Source organism: Littorina saxatilis, linkage group LG5, assembly GCF_037325665.1.
Source record: "Littorina saxatilis isolate snail1 linkage group LG5, US_GU_Lsax_2.0, whole genome shotgun sequence".
Classification (NCBI taxonomy): domain Eukaryota; kingdom Metazoa; phylum Mollusca; class Gastropoda; order Littorinimorpha; family Littorinidae; genus Littorina; species Littorina saxatilis.
This window is the reverse complement of record NC_090249.1, coordinates 4,042,777-4,059,417: the sequence shown is the minus strand read 5'-3', so window position 1 is coordinate 4,059,417 and position 16,641 is coordinate 4,042,777. Positions and strand designations below refer to the sequence as shown.

Sequence of the window (16,641 nt, the reverse complement as noted above, 5' to 3'; positions counted from 1 at the left end):
AGCTTCTGCCGATTCTTTGTAGAAGCTTCTGCCGATTCTTTGTAGAAGCTTCTGTCGATTCTTTGTAGAAGCTTCTGTCGATTCTTAGTCTCTTTGAACATGTTTGCATGTGTGTGTATGAAACCACATTTACATGAATATGTGTTTGATGTTATGGATGTGTTTCTTCGTCTTCTCTCTATTTGAAGGGAGGAGGCGGTTAGGAGAGCGCAGACACATGTATCTTTATCTTCCTTCCATTGAAGGATCTTCCGGGGAGGAGGAGGGAGGTATGGTAGGGTTCACACATGTGCTTCAATTCCTCAACAAAGACTTGGGCTTTTTCTCAGAGGAGACTCCCTCAAAGACGGCATGTGACTGCCCAAGAGTCTGGGATAGAAGACAGGCATGTAAAAAATATAAAAAAAAGACCAAAAAAGACAGGCATGTACACATCAACGCTAAAATGGTGAATGTTGAAGAAGATTTCAGTAGAGACCCCATGTCGAAAGAGTCCATTAGGTGATGCTTAATTCCAACCAGTGTTAGTCAGTCAGACAGCATTGTAATACACTTACCTCTTCACCCCCAGTAGTTCATTCCTGACCCGTCCTTATCTCCCCAAACCGCCCTCTCTTACTTGGCTGATTTCACGGCTGTTGACCGTGACCGGTACACTCGCCACGGTCACTGCAGGCACCTCATTCACCCTCACAAGTGAAACCGGGAATAAAGAAACTTTCTTTCTCGTTTTAAGCCATCATGTAGCACCTCAAATCTGCCTAGGGATGTGCAGTGTGTATGTGTGTGTGTGTTTGTGACGGTGTGTGTGAGTGCGTGTGTGTGTGTGTTCAAGTTGTGACGGTGTGTGTGAGTGCGTGTGTGTGTTTGTGACGGTGTGTGTGAGTGCGTGTGTGCGTGTTTATTCAAATGAGATTTAGTCAAATAAAAAAGATCAGAATATTAATAAACTGATAAGAGCACGATTATTTTTTTTATACTTAAGTATCTCTGAATGTCCGAGTCCCTCTGTTTTTGACTCACATGCGAAGCAAAAGTGAGTCTATGTACTCACCCGAGTCGTCCGTCCGTCCGGACAGACGTCCGGACGTCCGTCTGGACGTCCGTCCGGAAAACTTTAACGTTGGATATTTCTTGGACACTATTCAGTCTATCAGTACCAAATTTGGCAAGATGGTGTATGATGACAAGGCCCCAAAAAACATACATAGCATCTTGACCTTGCTTCAAGGTCAAGGTCGCAGGGGCCATAAATGTTGCCTAAAAAACAGCTATTTTTCACATTTTTTCCATTTTCTCTGAAGTTTTTGAGATTCAATACCTCACCTATATATGATATATAGGGCAAAGTAAGCCCCATCTTTTGATACCAGTTTGGTTTACCTTGTTTCAAGGTCAAGGTCACAGGAGCTCTTCAAAGTTGGATTGTATACATATTTTGAAGTGACCTTGACCCTGAACTATGGAAGATAACTGTTTCAAACTTAAAAATTATGTGGGGCACATGTTATGCTTTCATCATGAGACACATTTGGTCACATATGATCAAGGTCAAGGTCACTTTGACCCTTATGAAATGTGACCAAAATAAGGTAGTGAACCACTAAAAGTGACCATATCTCATGGTAGAAAGAGCCAATAAGCACCATTGTACTTCCTATGTCTTGAATTAACAGCTTTGTGTTGGATGACCTTGACCTTGGGTCAAGGTCACATGTATTTTGGTAGGAAAAATGTGTAAAGCAGTTCTTAGTGTATGATGTCATTGCTAGGTTTAGTTATTTGACCTTGATCCTGAAGGTCAAGGTCATGTCAAGGTCAAGCATGTGAGTCGTATGGGCTTTGCCCTTCTTGTTCTGTGTCAGTGTTTGAGGTGGTTTTTTTGGGGGGGGTGGGGGGGGGGGGTTGCCATAGGATGAATGTGTGTATTTGTGTGCATGCATGTCTGTCAATCTGTCTGTCTGCCTCTGTTTATTGGTGAGAGTGGAGTAGAGGAAGAAAATGGTATATATTTCACCAGAAGGAAATGTGTGTGTGTGTGTGTGTCTTTGAGAGTGCTGATAAAGGGGGAGGGGGCATGATTCTCATTGAGAAATGCCTGTGGTGGTGTAGCAGTACAGTGTGCTTGTGTGGGTGTCATGAGAGGTGGGGGAGAAAGAATCCAAGGCAACAAGAAGCATATGCTTACCACAAGGAGCATTTGTTCAAACCCATTGAATGCCTGTGATGCATAGTGTATGTCACTGATGAGCACAGCCTGTGAGGTCAAGTCAAAAGTCAATGACGATCATTTTTCACTTACAAAAACAAGATGATAATGTATCCACTGTGTGCGTTGTTGGGCAAGATACTAGAAGAACATTTGTTAGCTTTGTCTCCTTTACACTGGTAGTACTAGTCACTGTGCACAAATTACCTCTGTCATTTTGATCTGTAGGTTAGAAGAACAGTCTGTGTGACTAACATTGGTCTGGCTTCCTCATGGGTGAATGTTGGACTAGGGCATGTAAGGGCACAAAGCACTGGCTGCAGTGGTGGAGGTGATAAGCTGTACCTTCCTTTCATTGATTGATTCATTGCCCTGTAGCCATGGGTAAGTATGATTAATTGGAGGAAGTTAAGTCTTGTCAGATGAATTTGCTGCAGTTTAAAAAAAAAAAAAATTTTTTTTTGTTCTTTTACTGTATTAAAGTTTATCAGTGGAATATGTTTATGTGCGCTTGTGTGTCAATCTTTTTTGTTGTATTGTCTGCCTGAGAAAGAATGACTGTGTTGGTGCATATATTTAAAGATTATGCATGCCATTGTCACTGTCATTCTGGGAGTTGCAGATATGAAGCATGTATTTACCTCTATATACGCATTTTGGGCAGCTGCAGTTCATATACACAGACTAGTATTTGTACATTGTATACATAACAGCGTTTCTTTGTACAGATTTCTTTTATCTTGAAATGTGAGTTTTTGCCATGAATGTTCCTGGAAAAGTATGAGCTGCTGTTTGATTGTATTTTTACTGAGTTATGCCTCTCGGTGTTTCGCTGGTTTGCCTGTTTAATTAATAAAATAATTAATTATATTCCTTTCAGGGCATCTTACTTTATCAGCTTTTCATTTTGCAGGGCAGTAAAGGGACACTATAATAGGGCAGTTGTGTACACAATCAGTTGTGAGGCGTTAGATCCAGCAGCGCACTGCATGATTAATGGTTGTGAATAGATCACGTAGCGCACTGCATGATTAATGGTTGTGAATAGATCACGCAGCGCACTGCATGATTAATGGTTGTGAATAGATCACGCAGCGCACTGCATGATTAATGGTTGTGAATAGATCACGCAGCGCACTGCATGATTAATGGTTGTGAATAGATCACGTAGCGCACTGCATGATTAATGGTTGTGAATAGATCACGTAGCGCACTGCATGATTAATGGTTGTGAATAGATCACGCAGCGCACTGCATGATTAATGGTTGTGAATAGATCACGTAGCGCACTGCATGATTAATGGTTGTGAATAGATCACGTAGCGCACTGCATGATTAATGGTTGTGAATAGATCACGCAGCGCACTGCATGATTAATGGTTGTGAATAGATCACGCAGCGCACTGCATGATTAATGGTTGTGAATAGATCACGCAGCGCACTGCATGATTAATGGTTGTGAATAGATCACGCAGCGCACTGCATGATTAATGGTTGTGAATAGATCACGTAGCGCACTGCATGATTAATGGTTGTGAATAGATCACGCAGCGCACTGCATGATTAATGGTTGTGAATAGATCACGTAGCGCACTGCATGATTAATGGTTGTGAATAGATCACGCAGCGCACTGCATGATTAATGGTTGTGAATAGATCACGTAGCGCACTGCATGATTAATGGTTGTGAATAGATCACGCAGCGCACTGCATGATTAATGGTTGTGAATAGATCACGTAGCGCACTGCATGATTAATGGTTGTGAATAGATCACGCAGCGCACTGCATGATTAATGGTTGTGAATAGATCACGTAGCGCACTGCATGATTAATGGTTGTGAATAGATCACGTAGCGCACTGCATGATTAATGGTTGTGAATAGATCACGTAGCGCACTGCATGATTAATGGTTGTGAATAGATCACGTAGCGCACTGCATGATTAATGGTTGTGAATAGATCACGCAGCGCACTGCATGATTAATGGTTGTGAATAGATCACGCAGCGCACTGCATGATTAATGGTTGTGAATAGATCACGCAGCGCACTGCATGATTAATGGTTGTGAATAGATCACGTAGCGCACTGCATGATTAATGGTTGTGAATAGATCACGTAGCGCACTGCATGATTAATGGTTGTGAATAGATCACGCAGCGCACTGCATGATTAATGGTTGTGAATAGATCACGTAGCGCACTGCATGATTAATGGTTGTGAATAGATCACGTAGCGCACTGCATGATTAATGGTTGTGAATAGATCACGCAGCGCACTGCATGATTAATGGTTGTGAATAGATCACGCAGCGCACTGCATGATTAATGGTTGTGAATAGATCACGCAGCGCACTGCATGATTAATGGTTGTGAATAGATCACGCAGCGCACTGCATGATTAATGGTTGTGAATAGATCACGTAGCGCACTGCATGATTAATGGTTGTGAATAGATCACGCAGCGCACTGCATGATTAATGGTTGTGAATAGATCACGTAGCGCACTGCATGATTAATGGTTGTGAATAGATCACGCAGCGCACTGCATGATTAATGGTTGTGAATAGATCACGCAGCGCACTGCATGATTAATGGTTGTGAATAGATCACGCAGCGCACTGCATGATTAATGGTTGTGAATAGATCACGCAGCGCACTGCATGATTAATGGTTGTGAATAGATCACGCAGCGCACTGCATGATTAATGGTTGTGAATAGATCACGCAGCGCACTGCATGATTAATGGTTGTGAATAGATCACGTAGCGCACTGCATGATTAATGGTTGTGAATAGATCACGTAGCGCACTGCATGATTAATGGTTGTGAATAGATCACGCAGCGCACTGCATGATTAATGGTTGTGAATAGATCACGCAGCGCACTGCATGATTAATGGTTGTGAATAGATCACGCAGTGCACTGCATGATTAATGGTTGTGAATATATCACGCAGCGCACTGCATGATTAATGGTTGTGAATAGATCACGCAGCGCACTGCATGATTAATGGTTGTGAATAGATCACGCAGCGCACTGCATGATTAATGGTTGTGAATAGATCACGCAGCGCACTGCATGATTAATGGTTGTGAATAGATCACGTAGCGCACTGCATGATTAATGGTTGTGAATAGATCACGTAGCGCACTGCATGATTAATAGTTGTGAATAGATCACGTAGCGCACTGCATGATTAATGGTTGTGAATAGATCACGCAGCGCACTGCATGATTAATAGTTGTGAATAGATCACGTAACTGTGAAAGAAGCGACGTGTATTAAGTACCAGTTATTTTGTGTGTGCAGATGAGAGGATGCAGGGAGGTATAGAGTCTGTGCCGGCAGCGCAGCCTGTCTCCTACGTGGACGGCAAGTGCAACTGTTGTCCCTACGGCTACCACATCGACCTGGACTTCCTCAACTTCTGCAAGAATGTGGCTGACGGCTCCACCCTGTCTAACCTCAAGCGCATCCAGCGCACCAAACGGAAACTTCGCAAGTCCATGGAGGTGATGCTGCACCAGCAGCACGGTGGTCACGGTGACTACGCCACGGCCACCCTGAGCCTGGCTCCCACCCCTCCCCCAGACGTGGTCCACTCGACGGAGGCGTCGCGCCTCATCAACATGGTGCAGTACGAGCAGTCGGCCACGCACCAGGTGCTGCGAGACATTGACTCCTCCGTCAACGCGACCCTGGCGTCCATCCACACTGTCCAGCAGGGCAAGGAGCCGGGCCGTGGTCAGCGCTACATGAGTTCCGACAGCGAGGACGGATACAGCTACAGCCCTGTCAGCCCCGCCTCGGCGTCCTCCCTCAACTCTCATCCCCAGCAGCAACGCTACCACGCCTTTGCCTCCGCTCAGGCCCCTGCCCCTCCTCCTCGCCGGTCCAGCCTGCACCACTCTCACCACAGCAACGGGGACGAGTCGTCACATTTCGCCACGTCGCTGTCAACGTCAGGGCGCACTGATTCTCTGTCGTCGCTGTCGTCCGTGTCCACCGTGTCCAGTGAGCAGGTGGGAGGGGGTCAGTACACCTCGCACGCCAGCGGTATGCTCAATTCTCAGCCCTTGGAGATGGCTACCGCTCAGATGAGGCGCTCAGAGTTTCGCCCCACCACCTCAGCCACAGCCATGACGTCGGAGAGGCTTGCCGCTACCATGGCGACACACTTTCCCCAGGGAGAGCAGGATGGGAGAGAGTCCCCCTCCTCCCCCATGTCTCCCGACACCACCATTGGCAAGGCCTCGCTGGCAGCCATCCGCGAAGCCATGGCTGTTTCCTTGCAGCGCATGCGTGACCTTGAGGAGCAGGTCAAGGCCATCCCTATCCTGCAAGTTCGCATCAGCGTACTGAAGGAAGAGAAGCGACTGCTGGCGCTACAGCTGAAGGCCAAATCGTCGGGGACGTCCGCCAGCGTCCGCAGTGTGGGTGTGGGTGAGGACCGTGTGGATTCCTCGTCTGTGTCCCCCCAAGCTTTCGCCTACCCCACTGCCTCCTCACCGTTCGCCCCCCTGGCCTCGTCCCCCCGCTCTCCCATGGTGAAGAGCCCACCCCCCACGATGCCCAAACCGTCACGAGTGAAGACGGTGGGTGTCGGGGAACACAGTGTGATTGAGCCTTACCTTCTGCAACCCCACCTGCCCACTGGTTTCACCATCACTGATAACCAGGTGTGTTTTAGTTTTTTTTTCTTTTTTTTTCTCTCTTTTTTGTATGTGTGTGTGTTGTGTGTGTGTGTGTGTGTTGTGTGTGTGTGTGTTTGTGTGTGTGTGTGTGTGTGTCCTTCTTTTTGAGTGCATGTCCATCTGTGTGCAGTATTTCTTTAATATGATATACATGGTATACATTTATACTTTGTTGGTGGAATATAACTTTAAATGTGTCACTGAGAGCACGCAGTGGTGCATGATTGTTCTGCTTGATTTTTAGAGACAGTGCATCCCTTTTTGTAACTTGCACATTTTCTTTAGCATAGAATGATGTCCACCCACCACTGTACCAGCCAGAACAATATTGTCACAGGAATGTGATAAGTTAGCTGAAGGTCAGTTCTTTTGTGTGTGTAACTGATGCCAACCTGATGGTTTTGTGTAACAGATAGTGAAGGCCAGCAACACACATTTGGTGGATCATGTGCTAGATTCATCGAAGAATGTCTTTAAAAGTAACAAAGTGATTGACAAACCAAGAAAACGAAAAGAAACGATGAACAAAGAAACCAGGGACATTTTCATGAGACAAACCACAGAAATTTCACGTGACTTATCAAGACTCCTTTCATTTATTTCAGGTGGAAAATGAGATTCGCACAAGCATCTACGAAAAGGAGATGGTGTTTGGCAGCCTCGATCGGCGGCTGGGCAGCTTTAACCAGCGTCGTGGCCAGCAACTATCGGCCTCGGAGGACATCCTGGATACCGGAGCGCAAGGTTCGCCCGTACAGTCCACGCACTTCACCATCAACCAGATCCAACGCAGCGCACCCAAATCCATGACACGCAGCGTGGGGGTCGGGGAGGGCAACGTCCATGACACCTCCCTCCAGATCCACGAGAAAGAACTGCGCACGGTCATCATCGGGGGCAGCGGCGGCCCGGTGGGCAAGCGCAACGTGGGGGTGGAGGTTCGACCCACCATGCGCAGCGTCGGCGTGTCCTACTGCTGCGACGACGCCAAGCCGCAGACGAGAACGATCGGGGTCAACGTGACCTACGACATGACCAACATGCACACCTCCTTGGACTTCAAGGGGGAGGAGGAGCTGCGTCTGGCGCTGAGGGGCGTTCTTCAGCGCAACGTTCGCAGCGTCAGCACCATGTGCGACTTCCGCCCGGCCCTCACGCATACAGGCGTCCAGCACGAGTCGTTCAGCAACGTCAGCGTGGGCTGCGGGGGCGAGGACTGTCGCGTGGACGTCGACATCAGGCAGCCCGTGGTCCAGCGGTCGATGGGCGTGACGGTCAAGCCAGACACGGCCAACAGGACGGTGGGCACGGAGAAAGGCTGGGCACTGGACATGGGCACCAACACGCCGTCGCCCGAGGTGTACAACAAGGCATCCAACACGGAGAACAGACGCACGGGGACTGTGTCAACAAACACTGAGCAGGGTCTGCGTAGGAAAACTGCCACGCAGGTCAGTGATGGGTGGCAGTGTTGGGCAACCAACTACACACAGGCATGCTCACCGACAGACACACAGGTGCATGGACACACTCACATGCATGCACACTCACAGACACACACACACACACACACACACACACACACACACACACACACACACACACACACACACACACACACACACACACACACACACACACTCACACTCACACACTCACACACATACACACACAAGCTGTTTCCTATCACAAGCATTCTAACAGCACAGTTGGTAGGTCATAGACATTTGTTTAGATCCATACTTGACAAAGAAAACGACTCTTTTCCCACATCCAGGGAATGTGCACAGCTCGCATCATTTCTGGCCATAAAAATCCACATACACCTTTGTAAATTTTGTTTGTTTGTTTGTTCGTTCATGGGCTGAAACTCCCACGGCTTTTACGTGTATGACCGTTTTTACCCCGCCATTTAGGCAGCCATACGCCGCTTTCGGAGGAAGCATGCTGGGTATTTTCGTGTTTCTATAACCCACCGAACTCTGGCATGGATTACAGGATCTTTTTCGTTGCGCACATGGTCTTGTGCTTGCGTGTACACACGAGGGTGTTCGGACTCCGAGGGGAGTCTGCACACAAAGTTGACTCTGAGAAATAAATCTCTCGCCGAACTTGGGGACGAACTCACGCTGACAGCGGCCAACTGGATTCAAATCCAGCGCGCTACCGACTGAGCTACATCCCCGCCCGCCTTTGTAAATAAAAAACAACAAATATATAAACCAACACTCATTTTTTGGGGCCTTGTCATAGGAAACACACATGTTATTTTAGGGGGGGGGGGGGGGGGGCTAAATTGTTTGAGTATGAAATGTTTTGCTTACATGTGACTTTTCCCTGTCCCTGCAGACCGACGTGCGAGTGTTCCAAAGCACGGACCAGCTGCGCAGCATGGGCAGCAACACCATCCCCTCCCCCACCGCCAACAGCTCCTCCAACACCATCACCCCCGTCACCAACCACCGCGGCGTCAACACCAAGGCCCCTGACCTGGTCATGGAAAACTTTGACCTCAACATCGCCTTCGACCAGAAGGCCAGCAACACGCCCAGGGAGTTTCGCGACATCTCCGTCAACACGTCGTCACGAGACTCGCAGCTGTCGCTGTCAAAGGTGGAGTGTGTGGACGTGGCCGGGGAGCAGGTTGAGGGTCAGCCAGAGTCTCCTAAGCGTCCCCTGTCCATGCAGGAACAGATCCTGCAGCGAGGGGCCAGCCAGGCTTCCGCGTTCCTGGGAAGCACATCCTCATCAGGCAGCCCGAGTCCCACCAGTCCTGGCGGCAAGTCAGCGCTTCAGGATGACGCTTCCATGAGCAGGACTGTTACGGAGACCGTTTACACCTCCCCCGTCACCTCGCGGCAAGTGTGGAGCAGCCAGTCAGGGTCAGGGTCTGGTTCGGGGTCGTCGGGTGGTGGGTCATCATTCCAAACCCAGGTCATCAGGTCGTCCAGTGGTGGCGGAGGAGGTCTGCTGACGTCTTTGGACTCGGACAGCAGCGGTGGGGGTGGTGGTGGTGGTGGAGGGTTTAGTCGTAGCACCGTCACCAGAACCATCACGTCGAGGGGCGGTTCAGGAGGAAACTTCAGCAGTGAGGGGGGACAACTCCTGTCAGGTGACTTTGACACTGGCGACACCAGTGGTGGTGTTAGTCGCAGTACTGTCACCAAAACCATCACAAGCAGGAGCGGTGGTTTAGGCAGTGGAGGCGTTGTTGGTGGTGGAAGGACTGGAGAAACAAAAATCACCAAAACAGTCACCACCAGTGGCGGTGAAGGTACCAAAACAGTCACCACCAGTGGCGGTGAAGGTGGCAGCTCTACCACAACAAAACTGATGACAGGGCCAGCGTTCGACGAAATTGATGACGAGTACACAGCCAGAAAAAGGGCTGAAATGAGGGGAGATCTTAGCGGTGGGAGCAGCTACCTGGAGAGGTTTGGCTTGGGGAACATGTCTCACCTCGGTACAGTCACCACAGAAACTTTCGATACAGTCACTTCGGAAACGCCGCAATCCCATTCATTAGAGACAGATGGGGGAGAGGAGGTATCCAGCACCAGCCTGGAAGTGCGCGAGGGTACGGCCAGTCTGCAATCGGCCGCCGTGGAGCCGACACCGAGCGGACGGGTGGTGATGATGGGGGGTAGAGGGGGCACAGAGGTGGTCATGGGGGGTGGAGGGGGCACGGATCAGGTTGACTCTAACAGCTTCTCCTCCACCTCTTCCAGTAGTCTCCTGTCGTCAGGGCAACCGGACGTTGTGACGGAAACGGTGGTTGTGAAGCGGTCGGCGCCGGCCACTAGCAGACCTCTGAAACACAGACACAGCGACGGCGGGAGGTATTCTCGAGACCTGGCCATGGAGGTGCAGGGAGCGTTCTCGGGTCGTCGTGTAGGGTCAGTCGAGGACTTCATGCCGGACGACATGCGACGCCTCATGAATATTGAGGCGACGGGGTCAGGGGGCAAGTCGCGCAAATCCGACAAAAGTTCCAAGAACTCGCGCACAGTCACCACCAAGAAAATTTCACAGGACGGCAGTGCTGTGATCGTCACCAAAACCATCACCAACCCTGACGGCACGGTGACCACCACCACCACCACCGATCTCGACGTTGACGAGATGATTCCGCAGGGTCAAGGTATGGGCAAGCTCAGCACAGGTCGCTTCGACCTCTCGAAACTCACGGACGATGATGACTCCATGATGGACTCTGGCACCGGGGATTCCCAGGGATCCGCAGAGGGGTTGGAAGGTAAAGGAATCAAGGAATCTGGGTACTACGACTCGTCGAGCATGAAAACTGTGACACAGTCCAGCAGCATGCCAGGATTTGACTTTGAGTCAATGGGTTCGTTGGAGCGGCGACAATTGAAGTCCATCATGAAGAAGTCTAAGTCGGACTCGGCCAACCCCAAAAGAGGCATCACCTTCGCTGAAAGTGTGGTCGGAGGGTGAGGAGTGTTGCTGATTTTATGTCTTTGTTTGCTTGTTTGTCTGCATCCGTGTTTGTGTGTGATTAGGCCCCCCCAAAAAAATAGTCTGTTTACGGTAACCCGACCGACCCTATTTTTTTCACGCGGACCTAGACTTTTTTTTGGCATTTGGGGAAAAAAAAAAAAGCAAAATAACGTAAAAATATGGTTTTTTTGGGGAAAAAAAAATTCCCGACCTACCGACCCTATTTTTTGGGCCTATGTTACCGTAAACAGACCTTTTTTTTGGGGGGTGTGTGTGTGTGTGTGTGTGTGTGTGTGTGGACATATCTTATTTTGCATAGCAATGACTGTCATCGTGGAATTTTGGCGTAACTCAACTTTTGGCGATTTGATGTTTTTGAGCTTTAGACTAAGTAAATCATTCTCCATAACAAAAATTCTCTTTGATATGATTGACTGAAAAGCTGTTTAAAACAAAAGTCCATGATGACGACAATATTCTATTTTGTTTGGGATTATCTCTATGGATAGTAGAGTGTACATCTGCAAGTTTCTTTTTTAATTTTAATTTTAATTTTATTATTTTTTGTTTTGTTTTGTAGTGGTAACTGTGTCTGACTTATTCTGTATTCCTGTGTATATTATCTTTGTGTATCTGCGTGTGTGGTGTATATTGGTGTGTTCATATTCGATGAAGGTATGGAAAACAACAAAATTAAATAATCATATGACACATGATGAAAGAGGAAAATGTGAATGTTAAACAAGATCAAAAATAAGAAAATAACTTTACATAAAACTCAAAATCATAAAACATCCCGTGGAATTTGTATACATACATGTACACAAATGGAGTAGCTGTTACCAAAAGAGTAAAAGGTGCACACATTTAGTTACTATCTCCAGTCAGTCTTTTCTGGCAGTTTCACTTGGATATATAAATAGACACAAATATTCGAACACTGTTGAGTGACATATGAAGTTGAATTCAGAACGGGTTCCAGTTCAGAGGAAGCAGACACGGAGTCTGATGATGATTCCACCACAAGTTTCGAGGAAGGGTCCTACGACGGGCGAGAAGGCGACATCATCTACCAGTGTCGTGACGATGAAGCCATCGCTGAGGGGGCGCCCGGAGCCACGATGTACGACCAGAACATCAGAGAAACGTAAGGCGCTTTATTTGCATTTTGTATTGCGCGTTTCCTTGGTGATGTTTATGATACAGCTTCGACCTGTGGGAAGCGCTATATAAATGTTTTATTATTCTTATTATTATTATTATTATTCAGTGGTACAGTGGTACAGCCTCCTTTTGATCCCCATATTTGAGATCTCACACCCCTTTTGAGGCCCCGCTTGCTAACATTTTCTGTTGATTAGTTCTGTACATTTGTGACCAGAACGTCGGAAAAACGTAAGGCTGATGTTTACGACACAGCGGTACCGTACCTCGTTTTAAGATCCCCCTGTTTGAGACCTCGGTCTTTTTGAGGCCCGGCTTGCTAAAATTTTCTGTTAAGTGTCTGTCAATTTGTGACCAGAACATCAGAGAAGTATAAGGCGCTTTATTTATTCCCTCTCCTTTGTGATGTTGATATACAGTGATACCCCTATTAAAGACCAGAACAAATCTGAGAAAAATCAGGTCTTAAAATGGGGGTCTATTTTACAGAGGTTATAAACAGAAAATCTTTTTTCGCGCGACCCTAGACTTTTTTTGGGGGGGGGGGGGGGTCTTAAAATGGGGGTCAATTTACAGAGGTTATAAACAGAAAATCTGAGAAAGCACGGTCTTAAAAGTTGGGGGGGGGGGGGGGGGGGGTCTTAAAATGGGGGTTCCACTGTAATTATTTGGTTTCTTGCTACTCCTGTTTTGTTAAAGTGTGTAGTGAATGTATCCACTGACTATTATTTCTTGTAGCAACCACATTCTTCTTTTTGTTTGACATCAATGATGTAACATTCAGAAAGATTAAGTCTCAAAGTGTAAGACAGCATAGTAGTATTGAGCAGTCTCTCCTCATATTTTATAGTGGTTCTTCCTGTCAATATTAAAGCAGTCCCTTTGATAGCAGTGTTGGTTTCAAATTCTGATGCAGGATTCTCATATTTCTTTTCTCTCATATAATTTGAGAAGATATAATCGTCCTTTTTGTTGTAATTGGTTCTTCACTTGCAGAATTGTTCCACTTAGCTGTTCGTGTGATTTGTATGCACAGTATTTTAACTGTAAGTGCACGCTACCATACATGCAAGTATATATGTCTACACGTGTTTTGAATCTGTAATGGACTTTTCTGGAAACAGCTCTGTCAGGGTTTTTATGCGCAGTGGAAGAGGGGTATACCTGTAAGGGGAGACGACTATGTACACAGCGATAGTGTCACGGTGATCAATGACCTTCTGTGTGGATAAATATATTTTCAAAAAAGAACGTCATCGTTCACTGTGACACTGCCTCTGTGTTTATGACCTCGCCCCAACTCCTAGAAGTTCATCTCTTCCACAGCGCATGAAAAACCTGCCAGAGTTATTTCTGAACATCGTCCATTATGAATTGAGGATGTTCAACAATATACACATCACAATATTATAGTTTTGAAACAAAATCACAGGTTAGATACTGCAAGTTTTGAAAATGCATACCCACAGAAAATGTTTAGGGTAGTAACTTGAAAAAGGCCCACTTCAGAAGTGATGTGTAGCGTTGTAACATAACTGATGAGTAACTTTGGCTTGCTCAGTTCCATTGAGGCCGTTCGCCGCTCTCAGGACAGGTAAGTGTAGGATGTCAGGGCAGTGTTTCTCTTTTATTGCAATTAATTCCTGCTGTCCATGGAATATTTTGTTAATGAACTAGTATGTAGTTAGCAAGAAGCTGAGAAAAATGTTGCTGTAGTTTGTTTTCTGATTCTTCAAAACATCAGCTAAATGTTGTAAAGTTGACTGAAATGTAGTCAGTGGAATATTTCTCATTGTTAGTGGACCACAACTTGTGCTCACCTCATGATTTATGATGAAATTGAAGGTGGCCCGTTGCACTGACCTTATCAATGAGTCAACAACAGAAATGTACAGAATGCACTTCTCAGATAATGAGAAGTAATGCTTCTAAAGATGAGACAGACGCCAAGTTGTGTGCACATTAGTCGTCAGGAATTTCTGTTTGATAGGGAAGAGGGTTTTGTGAAGCAAGCTGTTCTCCAGAAAGAGAGTGAATTTGTACTGTCCACACGTCGAACGCTGAAGAAGAAGAAGAAGAAGTACTGTCCACAAAAGCTGTTTTTTCTTCTACTGAGTTTGATTTCAGCAGGACTTTTTTTCTCTGAGCTATTCTTTTGGCACAGATTTGCTGCTACTTCTGCTGCAATTTGTCAGCATATGAACATTATGATTAACAAATATTCCATGGACGCGTTGCTAAATTTGAACAAGAGAAACTTTACTTGATGAAGGCTTTATATTAACAACAGTATGTTCTGAAGAAAAGGCAGTTCTTTTAGCTGTTTTGCATTTCAGGTGGACTGTTTGTAACTTTGCTGTCATATAGTTATTACATGCGTAATCGTTTTACTTGCTTTACACTTTTTGGCATTGGCATTCTGTTTTATTGAGTCACTTGAGAAAAAGTGACTCTATGTAATCGGTCAGTGTTAGTCTGTCCGGCCGGCCGGCCGGCCGTCCGTAGACACCACCTTAACGTTGGACTTTTCTCGGAAACTATCAAAGCGATCCGGCTCATATTTTGTTTAGTCGTGACCTCCAATGACCTCTACACTTTAACGATGGTTTCGTTGACCTTTGACCTTTTTCAAGGTCACAGGTCAGCGTCAAAGGAAAAATTAGACATTTTATATCTTTGACAAAGTTCATCGGATGTGATTGAAACTTTGTAGGATTATTCTTTACATCAAAGTATTTACATCTGTAGCCTTTTACGAACGTTATCAGAAAAACAAGGGAGATAACTAGCCTTTTCTGTTCGGCAACACACAACTTAACGTTGGGCTTTTCTCGGAAACTATAAAAGTGACCGGGCTCAAATTTTATGTGAACGTGACTCCCAGTGACCTCTACATTTTGACGTCTGCTTTGGTGACCTTTGACCTTTTTCAAGGTCACAGGTATGTCTTGAAGGAAAAAAATTGAAATATCATATCTCTGAAACTATTCATCGGATTTGATTCAAACTTTATAGGATTATTCTTTACATCAAATTATTTACATCTGTATTGTGTTGTGAATAGCAATTTCTTCCTGTCCATCTGATGCCTCATATAATATTCAGAACTGCGAAAGTGACTCGATCGAGCATTTGCTCTTCTTATTTGGTTGGTTGCTACAATAAACATATGTGTGCTCTCAAATATAGCTAATATTTTTTAACTTTTGTGCAATCTATTCTTTGCCTTGAAACAAATGAGGGATTCATGTATCTGTAGTAAGCTTTAAATTTGTTTGTCAACATGTAATTTTCCTTTTTTTCTTTTATTTATTTATTTATTTGTTTGTTTGGTGTTGGTTGTTTCTTTGTTTGTTTGTTATTGTTTTGTTGTTGTTTTCTTTGTGCGTTGACTTATTCAGTTTTTTAAATGATCTATTACTTTTTCCTTTTATGCTTTATTTTTTATGGGTCAGATAACCTGTCAGTACATTGTACATCACACTTTGTAAAGTAGCAGATCAAACTTTTTTGATGTACTGGCCATAGTTCTAAGGTGTTGGTCTCTGTCTAGAGTTTACAAATTGCAGCTTTAATTCTTTCCATGTAATTCTTTCTTCTTGCTTATGTAGACATTTCTAGTGGGTTTTTTGTTTTTTTGTATTCTTTCGGCATGGCAAAAGCACTTTCTCAATATCTTTTTGCGCACATTTGTAAAGTTTCTTTTATTCCTACGAGTTTTGGTTATAAAAAATGGCTACCCGTTTGTACCTGCATCAAAGTCAATTAGTTGAAAGCAATTTACTGTATATGATGGTGAATGTTGAAACTACGAATTTTAAAAAAAAGCTTTAGCTCAGATAGGAAGGAAGAACTATATATTGAAAAGGGCTGAAGAGAGAAAGGGAAGGAAGAAAAATGTGATCTTAACTAAATTATCATAATTATTTAACCTGAAAAAATGTTATGGTTCAAGCATTTTCTTCATGCAGCACCTAAACTGTTTTGTTTTTATCAGGCACATTTTTTGTTCCGTTTAAAATCTGTGTTTGTTTTATTGTTTAGTCAACTGTGCATGCCATATTTTGTATTGCATGATGTTATGTTCACAGATAATATTAAAAACTATACCA

The 16,641-nt window shown here is 45.4% G+C and overlaps 1 protein-coding gene across 12 annotated transcripts in view; it reads left to right on the top strand.

Moving 5' to 3' along the window:
- Positions 1-16,641, top strand: part of LOC138966114 (serine-rich adhesin for platelets-like) — a 106,922-nt gene that overhangs the window by 67,464 nt on the left and 22,817 nt on the right. For 7 of the 12 annotated variants that reach the window (XM_070338206.1, XM_070338199.1, XM_070338209.1 and 4 more), the window contains 5 exons: positions 5,520-6,889; positions 7,510-8,355; positions 9,254-11,358; positions 12,336-12,512; positions 14,091-14,123. In XM_070338206.1, coding sequence (XP_070194307.1) covers positions 5,520-6,889; positions 7,510-8,355; positions 9,254-11,358; positions 12,336-12,512; positions 14,091-14,123 — 4,531 coding nt within the window. The remainder of the gene's footprint in view (positions 1-5,519; positions 6,890-7,509; positions 8,356-9,253; positions 11,359-12,335; positions 12,513-14,090; positions 14,124-16,641) is intronic. The other 5 variants (XM_070338208.1, XM_070338205.1, XM_070338211.1 and 2 more) reach the window with 3 other exon arrangements.